The sequence below is a fragment of the Macrotis lagotis genome, chromosome 3, assembly GCF_037893015.1.
Source record: "Macrotis lagotis isolate mMagLag1 chromosome 3, bilby.v1.9.chrom.fasta, whole genome shotgun sequence".
NCBI lineage: Eukaryota > Metazoa > Chordata > Mammalia > Peramelemorphia > Peramelidae > Macrotis > Macrotis lagotis.
The window spans coordinates 33,746,777-33,771,397 of record NC_133660.1 but is presented as its reverse complement, the minus strand read 5'-3'; the positions used below and the strand labels follow the sequence as shown (position 1 = coordinate 33,771,397).

The window sequence follows — 24,621 nt, the reverse complement described above, 5'->3', positions numbered from 1 at the left end:
TTTTTAAATCAGCAAAAATATGCAATAATTTTAACTCTAAATTCTAACATTACAAACAAATATCCCCATTCCCCCCCTCCAAGGGATAAGATTTCTTCCTGGTTTGTAAGATTATGTATTTAATAAATAATTGACCCCAAAATATGGAGAGAAACTAAAACTAAAATAGTGAATTCTGGTGGTGAAGAGCCCCCCAAAAGAGTAAAACAATTTTCTAGCTCAAGAAAGGGTAAAAGGTCAAGCACTCAGCAAGGTAGCAGCGGTCTTTGGGGTGACTGAATTAGTAGCAGAGACAGCTTTCAGAAAACTTAGTCCATAGACAGTAAGGGGGGTTGGAGAACTGGTCAGAAGGAGATTATAGAGCACCCTTTGCTGGCACTGGAAATAGGACTCTGTTGCATTATCCATAAATGGATCCAGGTGGCTGTCTTAGGTCACAGTCCAAAGTGTAGTATTAGCACACCAGAGTTTGTGGCCACAGGAGAGCAGAGGGATCCTGGTCACAGTTTCAGGATATATAAAAGAGTGCTTGTGCTCAAAGACTGGACCACAGATGAGGAAATCAATAATCACACCTCTTTCTAGATCATACTACTTTGGAAGAACTGACAACTTATAGACCTCCAACACTAGCTATGAAAATAGCAACACACACAAAGGAAAAAAAACCTGAAGCTTGGGACAGTATCTTCCCATCCCAGGAGTAGATCCCAACTTTAATTTTAAATTAAAAGTCAAAAGATAGTCTGGAAAAAATGAGCAACCAAAAATCAAAGAATATGACCATCTAAAGTTACTATGGTGATAGGGAAGATCAAAACACAAATTCAGAAGATGACAACAAAGTAAAAAATGCTACACCCAAAGCCTCAAAGAAAAATATGAATTGGTCTCAAGACCAAAAAGGATTCTTGGGAAAGTTCAAAAAAGCATTTTCAAAACCAAATAAGAGAAGTAGAGGAAAAATTGGGGAAAAAATGAAGGTAAAAATCAGGAAAATCAGGATAAAAAGAGTCAATAGTTTGGTAAAGGTGCCACAAAAATTACTGAAGAAAATCACACCTTAAGAAGCAGAATAGGTCAAATGGTAAAAGAAGCACAAAACTCCAATAAAGAGAAGTCCTTAAAAGCATAAATGGTCAAATGGGAAAAGATATACAAAAATTCATTGAAGAGAAGAACTCTTTAAAAGTAAAAATGGTCAAATGAATAAGAAGAAAGGGGCCAGAGATACATAGTAATTAGTAACATGAAAAACTCACTGAAGTAAATAAAAATTAGAATTAGGCAAGTGGAAGCCAATATCTCTATGAGACATCAAGAAACAATAAAAAAAATTAAAAAAATGAAAAACAGACTAAAATATGAAAAATCTTATCAGGAAAACAATTAACCATGAAAATAGAGCAAGGAGAGGACTAGACTACCTGAAAATCAAGATGAAATAAAAACATAGATAGCATCTTCAAGAAATTATTATGGAAAATTGCCCTGATATTCTAGAAGCAGAGGTTAAAACAATAATTGAAAGAGTCTACCAATCATCTCCTGGAAGAGATTCCTAAATGAAAACTCCCAGGAATAGTATAATAAAATTTCAGAGCACCCAGGTCAAGAAGAATATATGGCAAGCCACCAGAAAGGAATAATTCAAATACTGTGGAGTCACAGTGAGAATGACATAAGATTTTGCAGATTCTACCTTAACACTCTGGAAGGCTTTGAATGTGACATCCTGCAGGGCAAAGGAGCTAGGATTATAACCAAAAATTATCTGCCCAACAAAGTCAAATATAATCATTGAGGGGGAAAATTTTACATTTAATGAAATAGAAAACTTTTGAGAAATCCTGATGAAAAGATCAGAGAGGAATAGAAAATCTTATTTTCAAATACAAGACTCAAGGGAAACATAAAAAGATAAACAAGAAAAAAAATCTCAAAGGGTTCAATAAGCTTAAACTGTTTACATTTCTACATGGAGAGATGATACTTATAACTCTAAAACACTTTCTCATTATTAGGATAGTTAGAAGGAGTATACCTAGAGAGAGGGAATGGATGTGAATTGAATATGCTGAGATAATTTTCTAAAAAAATTAAAATTAAGGCATAAGAAAGAGAGAAATATTCTGGGAGAAGGCAGTAGAAAAAGGTAAAATAGAGCAAATTATCTCACATAAAAAGGCATGAAAGAGCTTTTATAGTGGAGGGAAATGTGATGGAAGTTAAAAAGGAGCAGATGAACTTGGTTTAATTAGAATTGACTCAAAGAGGGAATAATATACACACTCAGTTGAATACAAAATCTATTTATGGAAATAGGGAAAGGGGATAAGAGAAGGGTAGGGGCCTGATAAAAGGGAGGTTAGATTGGGGGAGGTTGTGGTCTTTGTATCTGGGTAGAAAGTGGGAGGCAGAGATACATAGTAATTAGTAACATGAAAAAAATCTTACAACAAGTATCTCTTTGTTTCTCAACTAGATAGAAAACTGAGTCAAATTTATAAGAATATGAATGATTAACCAATTGATAAATGGTCAAAGGATATGAACAGGAATTTTTTCAGACAAAAAAATCAAAGCTATTTATAATTACATAAAATGCTCTATACAACTACTGATTGGAGAAATGCAACTTAAAACAAATCAGAGTATTATCTCACCTCTATCAGATTGGTTAATATGACAAAAAGGGAAAATAACAAATGTTGGAGGGAATGTGGGAAAACTGGGAAACTAAAGCACTAAATTTCACAATTCAGGCATTCTGGAGAGCAATTTGGAAATATGCCCCAAGTGCTACAAAATTGTGAAGACTCTTTGACCCAGAAATATCACTACTACCTCCACATCCAGAGAGAGGAAAGAAGGAAATGATATATAAAGAAAAAAATATTTATAGAAGCTCTTTTTGTAGGGGCAAAGAATTGGAAATTGTACCCATCAATTAAGGAATGGCTGAACAAGTTGCAGGATATGATTGTGATGGAACATTATTGTTCTATAAGAAATGAAGGGGGGCTCGGGGCAGGAGTCAGGAGTACCTGAGTTCAAATCCGACCTCAGACACTTGATAATTAACTAGCTGTGTGGCCTTGGGCAAGCCATTCAACCCCATTGCCTTGAAAAAAAAACTAAAAAAAAAGAAATGAAGGGGGCAGCTAGATGGTGTAGTGAACAGAACACTGACCATGGAGTCAGAAGGACCTGAGTTCAAGTCTGACTTTAGGCACTAAATAATTATCTAGCTGTGTGACCTTGGCCCCCATTACCTTGCAAAAAAAACAAAGAAAACAAAAGAAATGATGAGCACGATGCTTTCCAAAAAACCTGGAATGACTTATATGAACTGACGCTGACGCAAAGTGAAGTGACCAGATACAAGAGAACATAGTGCTCAATAACAGCAACATTGTGATGCTAAACTATGAATGACATCTAATTAAAACAATGATCCAAGACAATTGTGAAGATCTTTTGATGAAAACTGCTTTCCACCTTCAGAGAAGGAATTCATGGACTCAGAATGCATATTGAAGCAAACTTTTACTTTATTTTTCTAAGGTTTGGGATTTGTTTTGCTTTGTTTTTGCTTTTTGGTTTTGGCTTTATTTTCTTTTACAGCTTGACTAATACAGAAATATGCTTTGCATGCTTGCACATGTATAACCTATATGAAACTTCCTTCTCAGTTAGAGGACTCAGGAAGAAAAGAATTTAGAATTCAATTTTTTTAAATGGATGCTAAAATTTGTTTTTATATGTGATTAGAAAAAAAGAAAATACACACATTTTACTTCCTTGTCTCTATTTAAAACATTACTTTTAAACTCCTGCTAACTCATGTCACTCTTTACAACACTGCAGCAGGTGTATATCCAGAGCAGAAGTTCTTAATCTGCAGTTGGTGAACTTATTTTTGTATTTGATAATTATTTTTCAATATAATCTGTTTTTTGTAGATCTATGCATTTTATTTTACTCATTTAAGAACATTATTCTGATAAGGGTGTCCATAGGTTTGATCACATTGTCAAAGGGACCCCAAAGCAAAAATGGTAAAGATCCTAGTCCTAAATCATCCTTTTTTTCAGTGCACAAATAATAATTATGTAAGGAATGTGTATAGGAGATACAAAGGATATGTGCAGAAGATAAAAAGTTTCAATAATAGTGAACATTTATGAAATACACTTTAAGGTGTAAAACATTTTATGACCTAGCTGATCTTGAGAACAGACTCATGAGGAAGGGGCCGCTATCATGCTCATTTTCTGACCAACAGCTTCCACAAGAGAGGACAGGAGGGCTGAAGACTCTTGCCTTCCTCAGTATTAACAGTAACTTAGTTATGTAATATTTCTGTTAAGAACCTATAGCTTGAACTTATTATTGTGAATCCATTATTCTTCAGGATATTATTTTTCCATCATTTGATTAATCTGGGATTGAAGATAAGTAGTTTAGACTTTCTATACATCTGGGAAATGGGCCCATGCAATTTTTCATGATCTGCTTTAAAAGGATCACATAGTCATTTACAATTTTTAAATTAAATTTGAAAATGTTGATTAAAATTTTTGAGACACAGGCTATTTTTTATGACCAAAAATCTGAGGGGATAAGAAACTATAAATACTAACAATGGCTACTAAAAAGGAAAAGTGATCTGTAGGATATGGGGATGGGTACCATGATCACATGCTAGACTTGTGGTATTATCCAGAGTTAGGATTACCGAATCTGGGTAAGATGATCCAATAGATAAATCTGTTGTATTCAGTAGGCATATATCTAAGATGTAGCTGAGATATACACAATTCTTGACCAAACTGGCAACTTCTGGTAATTTCTTTGAGACAAATGATACTGCCAGAAGCATCCTGGAAAGTTTTCTTTTTCAAAGTTTTCTTTCAAAGATTACAAAGTCTTGGGCCAGAAATTAAAGACTATAGGGGCTCAGATGATATTTTCATAACTGCTACCCTTTGAAGAATGGAGAAAAGAAAAAATAATTTGGGAGATGAATGGCTAGTTAAGTGATGTTCCATGAGAATGGGATGTGGATTTCTGTATATCATTTAAAATTTTTGGAAAAGAACCCATAAAGGATGGAGTGTTGATAATGATGCTCTTGTCTGGTGTTTTGTAAATTAAATCCAAAGAGCTTGGAATGAACTAGGATGGGAGGGTAGTTACTGTTTACTGTCAAGAGGTAGGTAAGTCTGAATGGGTTTTAGTACTTCCTCCCATGCCATAGTCTCTAGCTGGGAAGCCAACTGAGGCCATCCTTACACAATCCAGTCTTAGAAGCAGGAATTGGACCTAGAACAGGATGAGATCCTGCCCTCTATCACAACCCTGGATAAATTATAAATAATCTTCTGAGAAGACACTAGAATTCATATGAGCTTGAAAAAGAAATGATTTCTTGCAGGAGACATTTTAGTTAAAACTTGAAGGAAGCCAGAGAAACCAGAAAGCAGGAATAAGGAGGAAGAGAATTCTTGGCATGGGGGACAGTTAGTGAAAATGGAGGAAGGTGAGAAATGGATTGTTATGTTTGAAGAACAGCAAGGAACATAGAGGACAGGGAGTGAGTAAGGTGAGAATGAGACCACTGGAAAAGTGGAAGAGGAGCAGGTTATAAAGAGTTGTAACACCCAAACAGATTTTATATTCTATTCTGGAGATATAGGAAACTCCCAGAATTTAACAGGGTCAGATCTGTGCATTAAGAAGATCAGTTTGATAATTGAGAAGAAGATGGACTGACTCAAAGGCTATTGAAATAATACAGGTGTGGGGTGATGTGGGCTTGCACCAGAGTGGTGTATCAGAAGGGAGAAGGAGATTTATATAAGAAAATGATAATAATGAATATGTATATAATGTACAAGAGGCTCTACACTAATTGCTTTATGATTATCTCATTTGATCCTCACAACAACCCTGGGACTTAGATGTAATTATTCCCATTTTTACAGATCAGGAAACTGAGATTAAGTGATTTGCCCAGGGTTAGCAACTAGTATCTGAGACCAAATTTGAATTCAATTCCTATTGATTCCATATCCAGTGTTCTTTCCAAGACACTATTAATTGCCTTTAAATATATGATGAAGGTAGAATGGATAAAATTTGGCTAAGGATTGAATATGAGGGCAGTGAACGGTGATAGCCACAGAGATAATAAAGTTCTGGTAGGGGAGAGGATTTTGGGGAAAAGATAATGAATTCAGTTTTAGACATGTTGAGCTTAAGGGGACCTCCATTTTGAAATATCCAGTAGACAGTTGAAAATGTGAGCCTTGAAATTAGGAGACAGGTTAGGTTGGACTAAAAGGTCTAAAAATAACTTCAAAGAAATAATCATTTAATCCATGGAAGTTGAGATCGCCAAGTAAAATAGTATAAAGAGAGAACAGAGACGAGGACAGAGTCTTGGGGAAAAGTCACAGTTAGCAAGCAGAACATGGATAAAGAACCAACAAAGGAGACCATGAAGGGCTCAGATAGATGGGAGGAGAATGAGGAGACAGTATAAAAAACCTAGAGAGAAAAAATATAAAGGAGAAGGAATAATAGTAGATGCAATTGTTTTGGGACCTGGAACAATAGTTGTCTAGAAAAAGAGACTACAAGGGAGTTAAATAGCACAGTGAATAGAGTTCCAGACTTGGAACCAGAAAAACAACATGTTCAAATCCAATCTCAGATACTTACAAACTATGTGATCCTGGGCAAATTACTTAACCCTGTTTGCCTCAGTTTCCTCATCTGTCAAATGAGTTGAAGATGAACTGGAGTGGCAAACCATTCTGGTATCTTTGCCAGATCAGATTCTATCTTTAATGCGACCCAATAAAATCTCTCTGCAGCAGTTCTTGGAAACCTAAGATTTTCCCTGAAACCTCAGAATTCAGCTACTTTTGCTCACCCAATTTGCCCTAGGGCTATTTGAATCTGCTTCATGTTTGGATCTTTGCAGCAATGGAAAAAGGGCTTTTGCCTCCTGCAAGCACTCAGGCAAAAAATAAATTCAATTTAATGCAGACTTATTTATGTAAGAAGTCAACAACTCACACCTGGGCAGAGACAGTCAATACAATTCTTTCCTTTTCTATCCTACTCAGAGACCCACATTGTTTTTTAGATTTATAGTACTAACCCGGTTGGAGGGTCCATTCATGGGAAGATAGCCCTTGAAGTCCCTGGAATGAATCAGTCCCCACCACCACCACCACCACCACCACCACCACCACCACTTTAAGCCAAGAGACCCTGCTTCCCTCAGGTCTTATATTTTGGAGGAGGGGGGAAAGGGGTAATTTGTTCTAACAACCTTCCCATAGGAAAAGTAGAAGTCCGCTGTAGAAATCAGGTCAGAATAGGAATAAAAACACTGAAAATGGAGCTGGAGAAGGAAATAGCAAATCATTCCAGTATCTTTGTCAAGAAAACTTCAAATGGGCTAACAAATGAATAACAACAAATCTGACAATTGAACAATAAAATCAGGATAGCTATAGAGATACCTGAGATAGGTTGATAGATACAAACATGCACTTAGATATACAGACACACACACACACATCTATCTATCTATCTATCTATCTATCTATCTATCTATCTATCTATACATATATTTGCAGGCAATAGGGAACCACTGAAGATTTTTAAGTATAAAGATCATAATAGTATCTTGAAAAGATCATAAATTGGAACTATACCCAAGAGTTATAACTGTGCATACTCTTTGACCCAATGATAGCAATAATAGTCTTATACCATGGTTTAGGTCTATTATTGATATCACTGGGTCAAAGAACAAGCAGATTTTTTTGAAATAGCAAATAACTGAAAACCAAAGGAGTACCCATTATAATTGAGGAATGATTGGGCAAAGTATGACATAGTAATGCCATGGAATACCATAATATGGCAAGAAATAAAGAAATAATTTCCAAGAAACTTAGGAAGACTTGGAAGAACTAACACAGAAAGAAGTGATCATATAAAAGAGAGTAATTTATATTTTAAAAATGAATGAACTCAACAAACTTCAGAAACCATGATGAAATATGCTGCTGATGAAATATGTCTCTCCTGCTAAAAAAGTGATAGGTTCAAGATGCAGAAAGCAACATATATTTTTGGACATAGTCAATATGGGAATTTGCTTTGCTTTGCTTCACTCTACTTAATTATTAAATGGGTTTGTTTAACTTTTTTTTAGCTTTTCTATTCAAGGAAAGAATGGAGTCAGGAGGAAAAATTTTGCTTAATGGTTTAAAAATAAAATTTAATTTTGAAAACAGTACTGCTGTGACAGACAGATTAGGGAGGGAGAACAATTATAAGTTTATTACAAAAGTTCAAGGGAGCAGCAATAAAGACATACACTTATGTGTATAAGGAGAAGAGAAACAAGAATCTGGATATGAGAAACACTGCCAAGTTAGAATCAATAAGATAGGACTGAGCAACTGATTAGATAAAATAGAGAGAAAGGTGTAATGGGTCTAAAGGGGTGAAGAATCAAAGATAACTAAAGTTATGAATCTCAGAGAGTAAAAGGTTGGTAGCATTAGAAAAATAAATTAAAAAAACAGAAAATTTAGGGAAAGAGGCACATTTGGGGATAAAGCTGATAAATTTAGTTTAGGATATTTGAGTAGGGCGTATTGGTAAAATAGCTTAGTGTAGATTCCAAGCAGGTGTTTGGAAATCCAGTCCTAGGATTCTAAGGGTGGAGGTAGAAATATGATTCAGGTGATATCTGATAAAGAGTGATAAGAGAAACCATGAGTGTAGATGAGATCAACAGGGAGGGAATGTAAAGAAAAGGAGGGCCAAGGTCACCCATGCTTAACAGAGTTGGGTAAAGATGAGGCAACAGCAAAAGAAACAGACTTTGAGAATCATGAGAATGAAGAAAACCAATGGAGGAGAGGGCAGGTTAAGAGTATCAAACATGAACCTCCCCAGGAGGTTCAAGGCATAAAAAAATGACATTTTGGTTGTTTGTAGGAAACTGAGAAATGCATGTGTTGTGAGGAAACATATTATGGTATTCCATGACATTACTATGAAGTTCAGTAACAATGAGAAAGAAACAGATGGAGGAATGGAGGGGCCAAGGGAATATATTTTGGGCATGAGGACATATGAACATGTTTTTAGGCAGAGGGAAAGGAATCAGTAAAGAGAGAAGGATATCAAAGAAAGATGCAACTTTTATGAGATAGAAGCAGAAAGGGTTGGGTACAAGGTAGAGGAGACAAACATATTAAGAGCCATGCCTTCCTCTGAATCTGGAGGGAAAGAAGAGAAGACAGATGAGGATATTAAGAGGTTTAGAGGAGTTGAAAGGGGGACATGATAAAGTCCCCAATAACTGGCACAATCTTCTCAACAAAGAGATGGGTGAGGTCACTACTGAGAGTCAGGGAAGAAAATGGTGAGATAGAGACATGGAGAAAAAGAATAACTATGGTGGGGAAAGTCAGAGTCAATAAGAGACTCATAAAATGACTGCTAGGCTGTAATGAAGAGCCAGGAGAAGTTAGAGAGTAGAGTCTTTTCATGAATTTAACTAGTAGAATTTTGTGATGATGGAAGGGCAGCAAGAGGACCCTGAGTCATATGTTAGCAATGAGGATAGTGTTAGAAGTGACAATAGTGACTAAAAGCAGTGAGGATAATGACTAGAAGAAAAAAAAATTCAAAAACCCAGAGGATTCAGTACCAAAATTAGGAAAACCTATGCTTCCAATCAGATGGATCTGTTCCCTTTCATTTTCCCCATCCCTCACTCAGAATTTCAAGCATGATGCCAATTACATTTTTGCTTAATTTTAAACTTTCATTAAATTTAAGAATTTCCTCTTTTCCTTTCTTCTTTCTTTCTTATTTGAGAAGATCTAGATTCTAGTTTTGGTTCTAGAAGGTTCTATTCATCTCAGGCAAGGCACTAAACCTTCTGAAGGCTTTAAGTTTACATATAAGCAAAAGGAGGTTGGTATCCTAGATCAAATCTCTGCAGTCCTTTCCAGTTCTAAGGGCAATCAAATATTTACTAAAGATGCAAGGAAATATGACAGTCCCTGCCCTCAAGGAATTTACAGTCTCCTGGGAGAATATAATACATAAACACATGAAGATAATCTGGACAGCAAGGGAACAGAAGAACCGAAAGATGGCAGCTACAGAAAAAGGCTGCTAACAAAGAGGTGTGGATGTCCAGAGCAAAAGTCAAACTGGGGTGAAATGAGCACAGTTGAGTTCTCTCAAGCCATGGTGTTCCAGGCTAAGGACCCACCACAGAGGAAAGTGGGCTTCAGGGACAGGTTCCATCAATGTGGGAAGGATCAAGAAACATGGTCCTCCTTTCTGTTCCTCACAAAGGATACCCTGTCTCCTGACTCCATGAGTTTTCACTAGCTATCTCCAAAATCTGGACTTTATTTCTTCCTCAACTAAGTCAGTCAATCAATAAATAAGTAATAAGCATGTATCATGTACTAAGTAGGCAGCTGGTTAAGTAGATGAAGTGCTGAGTCTGGAGTCAGGAAGACTCATTTTTGTAACTTCAATTCTGGTCTCAGAGCCTTACTAGCTGTGTAACCCTAGAAAGTCACTTAATCCTATTTGCCTCAGTTTTCTCATCTGTGAAATGAGCTAGAGAAAGAAATAGCAAACTACTCTAGTATCTTTGCCAAGAAAACTCCAAATGGAGTCACCAAGAGTCAGACACAACTGAAAAACTACTGAACAACAAATAATAAAATGTATCAGACATTGCATTAACCACTAAAGGGATACAAAAATGTTTAAACAAAGTACATACAAAATAGAGGAATTACTCAAATAAAACTAAGAGAGATTATCTGATTTCTAACTTCCCTGATTTTCTTCAAGATTCAATCCACCTGGGAGCTGTAAACTCATCCAACCCTTCTGGAGAATAATTTGGAACTCCACCAAAGGGCAACAAAAATGTGCATACCCTTTGATCCAGCAGTACTACTACTGGGTATATACCCTGAAAAAATGATGAAAAAGGGTAAAAACATCACCTGTACAAAAATATTTGTAGTGGCCCTGTTAGTGGTGGCAAAGAACTGGAAATCAAATAAATGTCCTTCAATTGGGGAATGGCTTAGCAAACTGTGGTATATGTATGTCATGGAACACTATTGTTCTATTAGAAACCAGTAGGGGTGGGAATTCAGGGAAGCCTGGAGGGATTTGCATGAACTGTTGCTGCCTGAGATGGGCAGAACCAGAAAAACACTGTACACCCTAACAGCAACATGGGGGGTGAAGATCAACCTTGATGGACTTGCTCATTCCATCAGTGCAACAATCAGGGACAATTTGGGGCTGTCTGCAATGGAGAATACCATCTGTATCCAGAGAAAGAACTGAAGAGTTTGAACAAAGACCAAGGACTATTACCTTTAATTTAACAAAAAAAAAAAAAAACTGATGTCTTATTTTCTCATCTTGCTATCTCTTATACTTTATGTTTCTTCCTTAAGGATATGATTACTCTCTCATCATATTAAATTTGGATCAATGTATACCATGGAAACAATATAAAGACTGGAAAACTGTCTTCTGTGGAGGGTTGGGGGAGGGAAGTAAGATTGGGGGGAAAATTGTAAAACTCAAAATAAATAAAATCTTTATAATTATAAAAACCTGTTCAAATAAATGGAGAAAGTAAACAATAAAAAAAGATCCAATCCACTTGAAGCCTTTCTTGATTTCCCCTTAATGAAAATGCCTTTTCACTGGTTGGGTTGCTGATCTATTTATCATATTTACATATGCAGTAGTAATAATAATAATGGTAATAATAATAATCTCTAACATTTCTATAGGATGTAAGTATTTTATAATTATCTGCTCTGATTCTCACAACAATCCTCAGAGATATGCTCATTAAAGATGAGGAAACTGAGGCAAACAAGGGTTAAGGGACTTGCCTAGGGTCCCACACCATGAAAGTGTCAGAGATCAGAACTAAACTCAAATCTTCCTGACTCTATTCATTGCACCACCTAGTTGCCCATATATATCTTATTTAAATATAACTGTTCACATAATTTGTGAATTTCTAGAAATCAGAGACTTTTTTGTTTTTGTTTTTCAATGCATCCTCAATCCTTAGCACAACATATAGTAAGCACTTAAATGTTTGGTGATTTAATTTGAATATTGATGATAATCAAAGTGATTTATGCATTCAAATTTAATCTTAAAACCATATTGGTGTTACCATAGAGAATGTTTTCTTGGTTCTGCTCATTTCACTCTACATTATTTTGTAAAAGTCTTTCCATATTTTTCTAAGATCATTGAGTTCATTTCTGATTCTTGACCTACAGATTGGTTTCCATAGCTGGTTGTCCCCCCCCTTCCCCTCTTATCTCCTCCCTCAGTTATACATATAGAAGCTAGTCAAAAAAAAAAGGCAAAAGTCAAAGGAAGGGGAAGAAGAAAATGATCATTTCAAAATAATCAGGCTTTCAGAAGGATGTTGTGAGTATCCATTACATAATGTCTCCATAGAGTTTTGGACTCCTAAGAGATGGGCACTGGGACAATTTAAGATATTCTGAGTGTGTTACCATGAAGACTGGGGAGCTGGTGCTGTGGTAATAGGTCATGTTTTATGTGGAAGGGACAAGCTTTGGGAAGTTGAAACAGAACTTTCTGTTGCCCCACAACCTTTTGCTCCAAACAAAAGTTTCCTTCCAGTGTGAGACCTTCCATGCATGTAAAGCAGTCTTTTTGTAAAGTCTTGCTTTGGGTCCCCTTTTGCTCCTTGGCTACAACCCATGGGAAAGAACATCTTGTGACAGAATAATTGGTCCTTCCTGACCACAGAGAGGGCTCTGCTACCATTGTCCTCCAAAAGATTTTATTCAAAACAATTCTGAACTGTGATGGTCAAGAAGAGATGGTCCCACCACACTCATACTTTCATCTTCAAACCTGCTGCCCTTTAAAATGATTCTAAGGTCATCATCATTCACAGGATGAGCAAGTCACAGGGAAGCAGATGTCTGGAAAACATTGCCAGAGTCAAGATTGACTTCCCTTGAAAAAAAAGAGGTAAAGGAAACCTCGGACTAGACCTTGTTTTGTTTGTGGTAGTAACAGGAGTACTTTGAGATGATTTGCCCACACCCCAAACACAATAATGATGCTATCTACTATCAAGATCATTTATCACTCACCATAACAGTTGAAGAAGGTGTTGCTATACCCATGGGGGTGAAGGTCATATCATCAAAAGCTGACATGTTAGCTGCAAGAGAGATTTGAAATCATAAACACCATAAAAACAAATAGAATCATAATTTAATATGTTAAAAAAGAGTTTGTGGTTTTTTTTTTAATTTGTAATTAGGTTTCTCCAATTGCACCAAAATAAAGGGATAGTTTACAATCCAATTAAGTTTCATTAAATTTAATTTCTAAGGCAGGTCAATTTGTTTTACTCTTTTTTTATTTAAGGCAATGGGGTTAAGTGACTTGCCGAAGGTCACAGCTAAGCAATTATTAAGTGTCTGAGGCCAGATTTGAACTCAGGTACTCCTGACTCCAGGGCACCACCTAGCTGCCCCCAAGGCAGATCAATTTTTGAACATCTTTTACTGTTGTGTTCTAGGATAATTCTTTTTAGAAAGTAAGAATGGTAGTAATTTAAAGAAAGAAGGTAGAGTCAACATTTCATTGAATTGGAGGTTCAGATAAAATATAAACATTCTCTCTCACCCTCTCTCTCTATCTCCTTCCCTCCTTCCCTCTTCTTCCTCTCTTATCCCTCTTCTGTCTCTAGATCTTTGGCTTTGTCTCTGTCTCTATCACACACATGCACACATACACATACATACACAAACACACACACTTATACACACACACACACACACACACACACAAAGAACACAGAACCTAGAAGACAATAACTGAAGTCTCTAAATAAATGATCAAATCCAAGAATTGCTCAGGATCCCAGAGCCATCCAGTCTAATCCATATCTAAACAACAATCCTCACAAGTGATTATGCAAACTTGTTCATCAGTGTCTAATGAGGTCACCTCTTGAGGCAATTCCGAATAGCTCTTTCCTGACTCCAGGTCCAACAACAACACCTATGATATATAATTATACCCTTTGGGGCCATTAGAACAACTCTCTTCTCTTCACCTCCTTCTTCTCCCTACCTTTCTACATATACACAATCATTCAAATGCTCTTACAGCAAGTCCCTCCTGAGCCTGCTCTTCTTCATTTCCTTCAATAGATTCTCTTGAATTCTCTCTACAACCCCAAGGCCATCTTGGTTGTCCTTCACTGGATCTGCTCCACTTTAAACAATGTTCTTCCTACAATATGGCAAGCAGAAATGAATGCAATAGCGATGTGGTCTGACTAGGACAGAGTATAGCTGAATCACCACCTCCAAAGTCCTGACACTCTGTCCCTCAAAGTAACCTAAGATCACATTAGATTTTTTAGCTACTATATCACATTTTTGATTTAGCAATACATTTCTTCTCCTTCCATGGGTCTTAATTTCTTCATCAGTGAAATGGGGATAAAACTACTCTGAACTACCTATCTCAGAGGAACATAAATCTGAAAGCTTATCATTCTAATAGATGAGGAAACAGAGGCTCAGAGGTTAAGTGGCATTCCCATTATTACACAGCAAGTGACAAAGTTGGGATTTGAACTTGGTTCCTCTGATCTTCCACAGCACCACTATTGCATGAGGAAGGGGCCGTGCAAACTCTTACAGTATTGAATAATTGGGAGTTGATATCATAAATCTGCTTATTTTCCTGATGGTCCCACAATTCAGTTGTCATTTAGTTTATAATGTTCACTTTCTACTTTGGAGGGTAAAATCTTTTCCAACTTTCTCTTTTATCTGGTTGGATAAAATGACAAAACTAATAACAAAAATTAGTATTTAGGAAGTTAAGTTTGCAAAGGATTTCATATGCACAATCTCATCTAATCGCTATGTAATCAAAGGACTTAAGTTCAAATTCTAACTCAGATTAATAGTGAAATTGGGGAAATCATATTTGCCTGTGCCTCAGTTTCCTCATCTGTAAAATGAGAGGTGGTCTTGGTGATGTTTTAAGGTTTTTTCCTAAATCTCTGATCCTTAAAAATGGAATGAATGAGATCATGGAAAATTTCAGAAATTTTCCCTTTGCAAGACACAGAGAATCAAAGGATCTATCTGCTCAGGGAGGTGGGAAATTTTAGATTCCACTCTCCTTGGGAACTCTTTGTTTCTCATGCTCAATTCCAGGGAATTTTCAAAGGACCTTTGCATCAATCAACCTTTTTACTTTCTGCCCTTTCTATGTGTCATTTCAGTTAGTCTTAAGGACATTTGTGGGAATGGAGAATTAAAAATAGGGAAATGCACTTCTGAGATCTTGGGCCTTCACCATTTTGTAAGTTGGATTTAATTTCTGTTTATATATGAATGCAAGAGAGCCAATAAATGTGTCTATAAGGGTTAGGAAAGAGGATGGCATCTATAGTTCAGGGTTGGTATATATATATATATGTATGTATATATATATATATATATATATATATATATATATATATATATGTATTAGAATACATTCATGATGGTCCTTCTATAGCTTCTCACAACCAGGCATCAGTGGTCAATGGAGATCTCTCCAACAAATCAAGAGTTGGATGGTTGGTCACAAGAGGGTAAAAGGTATAGACAAGCAACAGGTAGTTGCTGTAGGCAGGATTTCCAGTTTGAAACATAATTGTCACTCAATTCTTGACCTAGCTCTTCTGTGCCTAAAGGAATATAGCCCTCCCTGTCCATGACTGAGTTAAATAAATTTCCCGGAAAAGATAGTGTTGTGGCAACAAAATTAGAATTTCTCACCCCATTTTTCCATTCAATAAATGTTTACTAGATTAGTATTTGGGGCAAATGGAAAAAAAAATAGTGATTTGGAATTCAGTTAGCCATTCAATTGCTGCAGCACAAAGGAATTAATATTTGTATTGCATATTACTAAAGAGAAGGAGCATGACCTTATGAACAATTAAAAATGAGGAATATCTGGGTTCACATCCCGCCTTTCCATGTGACCCTGAACAAATTGCTCAGTGATCTAGGCAGGTGGTTTCAGATACATTGAGATGGTCCACACTCCCAAGTGTAGTAGCAAGTAAATTAATTGAGAAATATTGAAGAAAACAAATAAAAATACAGTACAATATAGACAATGCAAATGGTTTTCTAAGTCAAGATGCCCTTAGCAGGGATACTTGTGTACCTTTTGGTAGCTTCTGCTTCTATTCAAGACTAGCATCATTGGCCTAGGCAACTTTATAGGACTGATGTGCAGAAAAGGAGCCAAGCTATACAGATCAAAGAAGCTTCCTCACCTGAAAGAGTTCTGTGCTAAAAAAAAATCATAGGTTGGTCCCTATTACCATAACAATAAAATAAAACAGGGGGTAGGAAATGGCTGCAATTGTTTCACCTGTAAAATAGCATGAAATGCCTAAAGAACATCAAAAACAAAGAAAAATAGGCATTTTTGCTGTTATTGAATCATTTCATTTGTGTCCAACTATTCTTGACCCCATTTGGGGCTTTTCTTGGCAGAGTAATTTGAACAGTTTGTCATTTCCTTCTCCATTTCATTTTACAAGTGAGGAAACAGAGGCAAACTTGCCCGGGTCACACAGTTACTAAGTGTTTGATGTTAAATTTGAACTCAGGTCTTCCTGACTCTAGGCCCTGTACTCTATCCACTATATTATCTCATTACCCCAAAAATACAATATTAAATATTAATTTCTTAAAATGAAATAACCACCCAAAGCTTCTTGGTATTTCTGCTTTAGACAAAATTGAATGGATAGCATATATCTGATTATCTGCTAATTATCTGACATAATATCTCCTTTATGCTACTGGCTTAAAAATGTCTTTGGGGAAAAAGGAGAAAGAAGGGAAAATAGGAGGCAATAATAAAAAGAAAAAGTTATCCATTCTCATCTCAGTGTAAGGGAAATTTTATTTTGTAATTTCTATTTGATTCTCCCTTTGGTTCACCTAAGTAACAACTACTAGTACTACCACTTTCACTATTATTGCTACCGTTACCACCAATGTCACCATTACTACCACCACCACTAGTAGCACCACCAACAACAACACTACTACCACCACCAGTACCATTACCATTACTTCTACCACAAACACTACTACCACTACCACCATTACCACCACCACCACCACCACCACCACTATGACTAGTCCTCTTACTACTACTACCTAACATGTAATTAGTGCTTAATTATGTATCAAAAATATTAAATCTCCTTTTCTTTTTGGAAATAGCCGTTGCTTCGATTATTTCCTTAAAAAGTTCTCTTTTCACCATTCACTGAGTCCTGGGGATGAAGAATTATATTATTTCAGAAACAGCATTCCACACATAAGGCTATACTGCAGAGAGGGAGACCCTGTTGATGAGGGATGAAGTCTTGTTTAAACAGCTTACACCAAGAAAGGGTTCAGTGATGGGGGGGAGCTGCCTCTCCTAAGGTTTCACCCATGATTGAAGGGCCCCCATTTCCATGATATAAAGTTAGTTCCCAGTCTGCAGGACAGTGATCTCCATCTGTGAAGATACCAGTTCACTATTACATACTTTCCCAGTGCTGAAAAACACACTATTAGCCAATTTAAATATTATGGACTCATTGATTGAATTCTTTAACTCAGAGGGTGTACTGTGATGAGAAACTAGACTTTTGTTGTTTTTGTAGAATGTTCTGGCTATAATTGTGACTGTGTTATCCTTCCGAGGCAATGTTTCAGTATCCTATCAAGAAATATTAATCTTTTTGAGCCAACTCTATAGGGATAAGTTAGCTAAGGGAATCATTAACCTTTTGTGGTATGCAGGAAAATGGTCAAAGTTCATTTGCTAGGTTGTTTTCTGTTCCACAAATGAGTTTTCTATCCATCATACCAATGGACCAATATCGCCAACCAAGATAGACTGGAAAAGAGAAGGGTTCAAAAGTCCAAAAGAGTTCCTCCTCTACTTGAACTCAGAGTCATTACCCAAAGGTGGGTCATGATGTGGAGAGAGCTCTGTCTGTTAAACAGCCACATCTTGGGAGGAAGAGAAAATGCAATGTCATGAATTCAACCCCTTAAGCTTGATGGTTCTGTTCTGGTTCCATTCTGGTGCACAGGACTGAATGTGGCTAAGGACTTTTCAAAACTTGGTCACACAAAGCTTCGGACTTTCACACCAGAATGAGGCAGCCAGGTATAACTTAGGTCAAAGAAGAAGCTAAAACCAGATTAAGTGAGCGCCTGTAATTCAAGTATAAAACCTGTTCCTCTCTTGGGTAAACAAGGATCAGCTATTTCTCCAAATTAAAGGCCAAATGTGAAGGTTTTACTTTATTTTTACATTTATTCCAGATACCATAGATATTACTCTAGCTAAGTGGTGAATTAGATAGAATACTGGACAATTAAACAAGAAGACCTGAGTTCAAATCCTCCCTTACTAGCTGTCTGACTCTGGGAAGGTCACTTAACCTTTATCAGTCTTGATCTCCTTTTGTTAAAAAATATGGATAATAATAATAGCCCCCATCTCCCATTGCCATTGAATCAAGTGAGATAGCAAATATATAGCAAACCTTAAAGAGCTTCATATTTTCCTTTATTTCTCCCTTTCTGTCTCCACCCAAATAATAAAACATGAATTTGAGTTTATCTCAAGACTGCCTGGGTATGGTGACTGATACAATGCCTGACTTTTTTTTCTAGTGGATAAATGAGAGATGGAAACCACAAGGTGGCTTTGTAAGTGTGCTAAATCCCTAGACCTGCTAGCATCCCTTTTACTAAATCTCAATGTGAGTTTATTTATATCTACTGAGGAAACCAATAGGGATCTCAACATTAACAGTTTCCTATTAGACTTTGACCTATGTGTTTTCAAACCACAGCTTTGGCTGGGGAGAGGTGAGGCAGACCCCCTCTCTCTGTTTTGTTTTCACATAAAAAATTTTATTTTTGTTTTGACTTTTCTTGGGTAGAGAACAATTACTAAAAAACCCTCAAGATCTAAGCTGTATTGAGAAAAGGAGCAAGGATCACTAAGAGCCAGAATGGTCAAATTGAAGTCACTACCATCATTTCCTCCTTTGGAAGAATGACTAAACTGATAGGTCAAGGGGATGTCACAGAACTAGTTTACCCAGGTTTTAACAAAATGTTTGATATTTCATACTATTCTTAGAGGGGGGAAAATGGAGAGAAGGGGACTAGACTGTTGGGGGATATAGATTTGGCTGAATGGCCAGATCCAAAAGGTCATCATTAAGAATTGAATATAAACTTGGCTGATCTCTAACTCCCCAGAGGTCTGTACTTGGCTCTCTCTTTTTAACATTTTTAGTAACAGATTTTTCAAGGATATACATGGAATGTGTATCAAATCTTCTGGTGACACAAAGGAAAAGCTAAATACTTGGATTACAATCAGGATGTAAGAACATCTTGGATAGCTAAAACCTCTGGCTGAATCTAAGAAAATGAAATTAAACAGGAATAAATATAAAGTCTTACTCTGGGCTTAAAAATTAATTTTGTTTGAATGAAATAGGAGATGAATGGCTAACAAGAAGGTTATCTGAAAAAAATGTTAGTGAATGGCAAATCCAACATGCTGGCATCCTAGAGGTAGAGATAATGAAGTGATAGTTCTATTCTATTCTATTCTGACTAGAACATATCTGGAGAATTATGCTTAATTCTGAGTGCCAAATTTTGTTTCTGAGAACCCAGAAAAAGGCAACCGGCATGGTGGAGGCCTTCAATTTCATTCCACAATGGGATCATTTGAAAAAACTGAGGGGAAGAAGACTAATAGTCCAAAATTCTCATTTTCTAGATGAAGAAAACAAAGGTCTGGAGGATAAAGTGAATGATCTAAGGTCACACAGTGAGTGTCAGATTGGGATTTGGATTTAATTCCCCTGACTCCAGGTAAACTTCTCTTTCTCCTAGATTTTATGAGAATTTATTAGATTACATATGAGTTATATTGACTTGGAAAGATGTTGGTACTCTTGTTACTATGTATACTCTGATTTCTCAGGGGCAATATAATATAATGGGGAGAGCAGTGGAGAGATGTGGATTAGGGAGACCATAACAATAATTTTTGTACAAATCCATTTGAAGACAGTCTCCTTGTCAATTCCCATCTCTAGGCTAATAATTCTAATCCCTGCTTATTTAACCCTAAACTCTCTACCACCCCCATTTCAAGTAACTACTATTCATCTCAAACTGAATTTTCCATAAATTTTTTAATTCTTACACATCCAAACATAATGTATTATCTTTCCCTCCAGACCCAAACCCTTCTTTACTTCCCTATTATTGGTATTTTCTAGTGTTTTTAATAGGAATGGGTAATGTATTTTGTCAAAAGTTTTTTCAGCATTTATTAAGAGAATCACATGATTTTTGTTAGTTTTATTATTGATATAGTCAATTATGTTGATTGTTTTCCTAAGAAGTAACCACCTCTGCCTGATAAAAATCCAACCTGATCATGGTATATTATCCTAGTAATAACTTTCAATTTCTTTGCTAATTTTTTTTAAATTTTTGTATCTCTATTCTTCCCTATTATTGTTTAAAATCTCTTTGTCTTCACTCAGTCCCCCAGACTTCCATCTTCAGTGTCATGCTAGAACCTTCTCTTTTCTCATTGTTCCTATCAATCTGATGCCATGTGCTATTGAGTCTACCATTATAATATCCTTCACATTTGCCCCTTTCTGTCCTCTGAAACTGGCACCACTTAGTATAGGCATTCATCACCTTATTTCTAAGCTATTGCAGCAGCCTGCAGGTTGATTTCCCTCCCACTGCAGTACATCCTTCACTTCAAATTATTATCCTAAGTACAGTCATAACCTATTATATCTCCTACTCAATGAATTTTGGTAGTTCAGCATGACCTCTGGGATCAAATATAAAATCCTCACCTTTTTTTTGGTTTTTGCAAGGCAATGGGGTTAAGTGACTTGCCCAAGGTCATACAATTAGAAAATTAAGTGTCAGAGGCCTAATTGTCAGATTCACCTAACTCCAGGGTCAGTGCTCTATCCACTGTGCCATCTAGCTGCCCCTAAAATTCTCTTACTTTCAAAACTATTTCTAATCTGGCCTTCCCCTCTCCCACCCTTCACCTTTCCAATTTTCTTCCTCTTAAATTCCCTTCCCTTCCGTGTACACTAAGATTCAGTGACATTGGCTTCCATGCTGCTCCTCAAGCAAGACTATCTCTAAGTATTTTCTTTGGCTCTACCCCAAGCCTCTCCACCTTCTGGCTTCTCTGAATTCCTTCAAATCTCAATTTAAAATCCTCCCTCTACAAAAAGCCTTTTCCAGGCTCCCACTTATCTCAAGTGCTTTGCTTTGGCTAATTATCTTCTATATTACCTGCTAGTACATATTTGTTTGCATGTTGTTTTCTCTATTAGACTGTGAGTCCCTTGAGAATAGGGACTGACCTTTCCTTTGGTTTTGGATCCCCAGAGCTTATTACAGGGTCTGACACATAGTAGATGTTAAAGAGATGCTTACTGACTGTCCACCATTCCTATGCTTCAGTTACAACTCCCCAATTTAACAAACATCTGGGTGAACTTTTTTAGTGCCTGAGTTAGTAATTGGAAATTTCAGAGGCATCAATTCTGGGAATTAGCCACTGTTCCCACCACCAGAATCACAAGAGATTCAATCTGAGGGGCACATCATCACCTGAGTCTGGAGGTACACAGGCACAAGAGAAATGAGTGATGTAGTCCACTTTGAAGTGGGAGTTGATAGGATAGTAATCGGCCAGCTTGATCATCTTCTTGAATGCATCATAGATGAAAATGAAGCTGATCAGAGAGGAAAAACCCTCTTCAGTGAAGCGGGTGAAATACTGGACCAAGAAACTGGCATCTGTGGCCACCAAGATGAGACACAGGAAGGCAGACCACAAACCAATCCACAAACGGAACTCCAGATAGTCAAAACCATTGTCTCTGGAAGAAAGCAAGAAAGAGATTTAGACTCTGTCCCCTAAACAGGAAGAAGAATTTGACTTTACAATCATTTTCCCCTACACATTCTTTGTAAACTCTCTGTAGGATGTTTTTTGAGGGATAGGAGGAAGGGAGAGGAGTCAGAACCTGGGATTTCATGCATGGAGGATATCCCCTTCACCAACTGAGATCAATCCATCAACAAACATTCATTAAATGATTAATATGTATCAGATACTGTATTTAACCTGGAGATTCAAAGAACTAGCTGTATGACTTTGAGTGCCTCAGTTTACTTATCTACAAAATGGGGATAACAATATTACTTCCCTTACAAGGTTGTTGCAAGACTCAAATAAACAAGATACTGGTAAAGTGCCTAATACAGTGTCTAGTAAAATTCAGGTTCTGTTAAAATGTTAGCTATCACCATCACCATCATCACTATCATCATCACCATTGTCTTAGCAAGTTGTCTGGGATGTTGAAAATTTAAGTGGACTGAAATCCATTTATCACAGCTATTATGTTTCCTGGTCAAGACTTGAATGCTTTTCTTTCTGGTTCCAAAGTCAACCCTCAATCAATACTATGCAGCCTTTCCTGGCAATATAGAGATAGATAATATTTTTCAATTTTACAGATGGAAAAAATAAATTAAGGACCTTTTCAATGAATTTCCAGTTTTTCCTAATAATTTGATTTTAATACTGCTGTGGGGAAAGATCCAAACTACCATTCAGTCCCCAGTGACACTGAATTTCCAATGGTCAGTCTCTGAAATCCCACACAAGACTAGCAGAAATGGCTGAAAATCATAAGTCCACAGATGAAAGGGGCTTATCACATCATTTATCTAGTCTAACACCCACATTTTATGGATGAGTAGAATTATATCTAAAGTTAAGTGATTTGACCAAGGTCATATGGTTAATCAGTGACAGAAGTTGGGGTGGAATTCACCTTACTCCTGATAAATTATCCCGCCTCTAAAACACACTTCTTATGCTCTAAATCTGATTTAGCTCCTGATAAGGTGTCTTTTGAACCCTTGCTTCACAGGATACCAGAAAATAATAAAATTTATTTATGATATAATGAATTTCTGCCATCTGATTTGGAGACATCCATCCATTCATTCATTCAACAAATTTGCTTTCTTTTTCTAATCAGACCTGGGATGTCATCAGTGTAGAGGAGCTGATGATGCCTTAGCTCTACATTCTAGTCTTAGAAACTTGCCCCAAGTCACAAAGTCAGCATGTGTCAAAGGTCCGAGTCAGTTTCCCATCCACTGGGTCACACTATTTCTTATTACTATATCAATAATTTATCAATTAATATTAAAATTAATATTTCTTGAATGAGAGAAATACTAAACAAAGCAAGTTGAGATTAACAATGAGGGCCTGTGATTTCTGGGTTCATTGCATATCCACATGACAAGAGTTCACCAGTGAAAAGGGGTATTTAAAAGTATTTTTTAAATTACACTTAACATTGCTTTCCCTAACAAGGTCTGTGGTCAGAAATGTAGCATAAACAAGATCCGTTTATTTACTTGAGGTTGAAACATCATCATGGGAAAGGGAAGATTCCAATTATGAGCTCTTGCAAAGAAAGAAGATACTTAGACTAACTGGAAAAGAAATACTTGGGTCTGAGTGACCCTAGAACTATCTTATTTGGCCTCAATCACTGAAGTCACTGGAGAACATCTACAGAAATGATGTGCTTAAAGATATGTAGGAAGAAGAAGAAGGAATAATACGATATGGGTCATTTCTTCAGCAATTAGAGCAACAGTCAAAAAAATGACTCATCTACCATGGCAGGATTTATGAGAGGTCACTGTAAATAAAATACCATTCTGTCACTTCAGGTACATCCAACCCTTCATGTGCCCATTTAAGGTTTTCGTGGTAAAGATACTGGAAGAGTTTGCCCTTTCCTTATCCAACTCATTTTTACAGAAGAGGAAACTGAGGCAGAGTTAAGTGACTTATCTAGGATCACAGAACTAAGATGTGTCTGAGGCTAGATCTTAAACTCAAGTATTCTTGACTCCAGGTCCAGTGTTGTACCCACTGAGCCACCAGCTGCCTCTTTATCTAGTTAACTACATGGGCTCTGTCTTTCTGTTGTATGAAGAGGCCATAATCTGACCATTTCCCCTGCATTTTTGAGATGTCAAAAGGTTCAACTGTGTCCTAAGACAGTGTCAAAATTCTGATCAGGTAGCAGCTAGGTGATGCAGCGGATAGAGCACTAGCTCTAGTCGGGAGGGTCTGGGTTCAAATCTGGACTCAGACACAATACTTCTTTAGCTGTGTGACCTTGGGCAAGTCATTTAACCCCATTGCCTTGCAAAAACCAAAAATGATTCTGATCAGGACCATGGCTTTTCAGGAGGAGGAGGAAGAGGAGGAGGAGGAAGGGGAGGAGGA

The 24,621-nt window shown here is 36.8% G+C and overlaps 1 protein-coding gene across 8 annotated transcripts in view; it reads right to left on the bottom strand.

Annotated features, from left to right (window-relative positions):
* The window catches only part of SLC4A4 (solute carrier family 4 member 4), a 401,810-nt gene that overhangs the window by 56,960 nt on the left and 320,229 nt on the right, over positions 1 to 24,621 (bottom strand). For all 8 annotated transcript variants that reach the window (XM_074228425.1, XM_074228424.1, XM_074228430.1 and 5 more), the window contains 2 exons: positions 21,903 to 22,174; positions 13,257 to 13,327 (listed from right to left, as the gene is read on the bottom strand). In XM_074228425.1, coding sequence (XP_074084526.1) covers positions 13,257 to 13,327; positions 21,903 to 22,174 — 343 coding nt within the window. The remainder of the gene's footprint in view (positions 1 to 13,256; positions 13,328 to 21,902; positions 22,175 to 24,621) is intronic.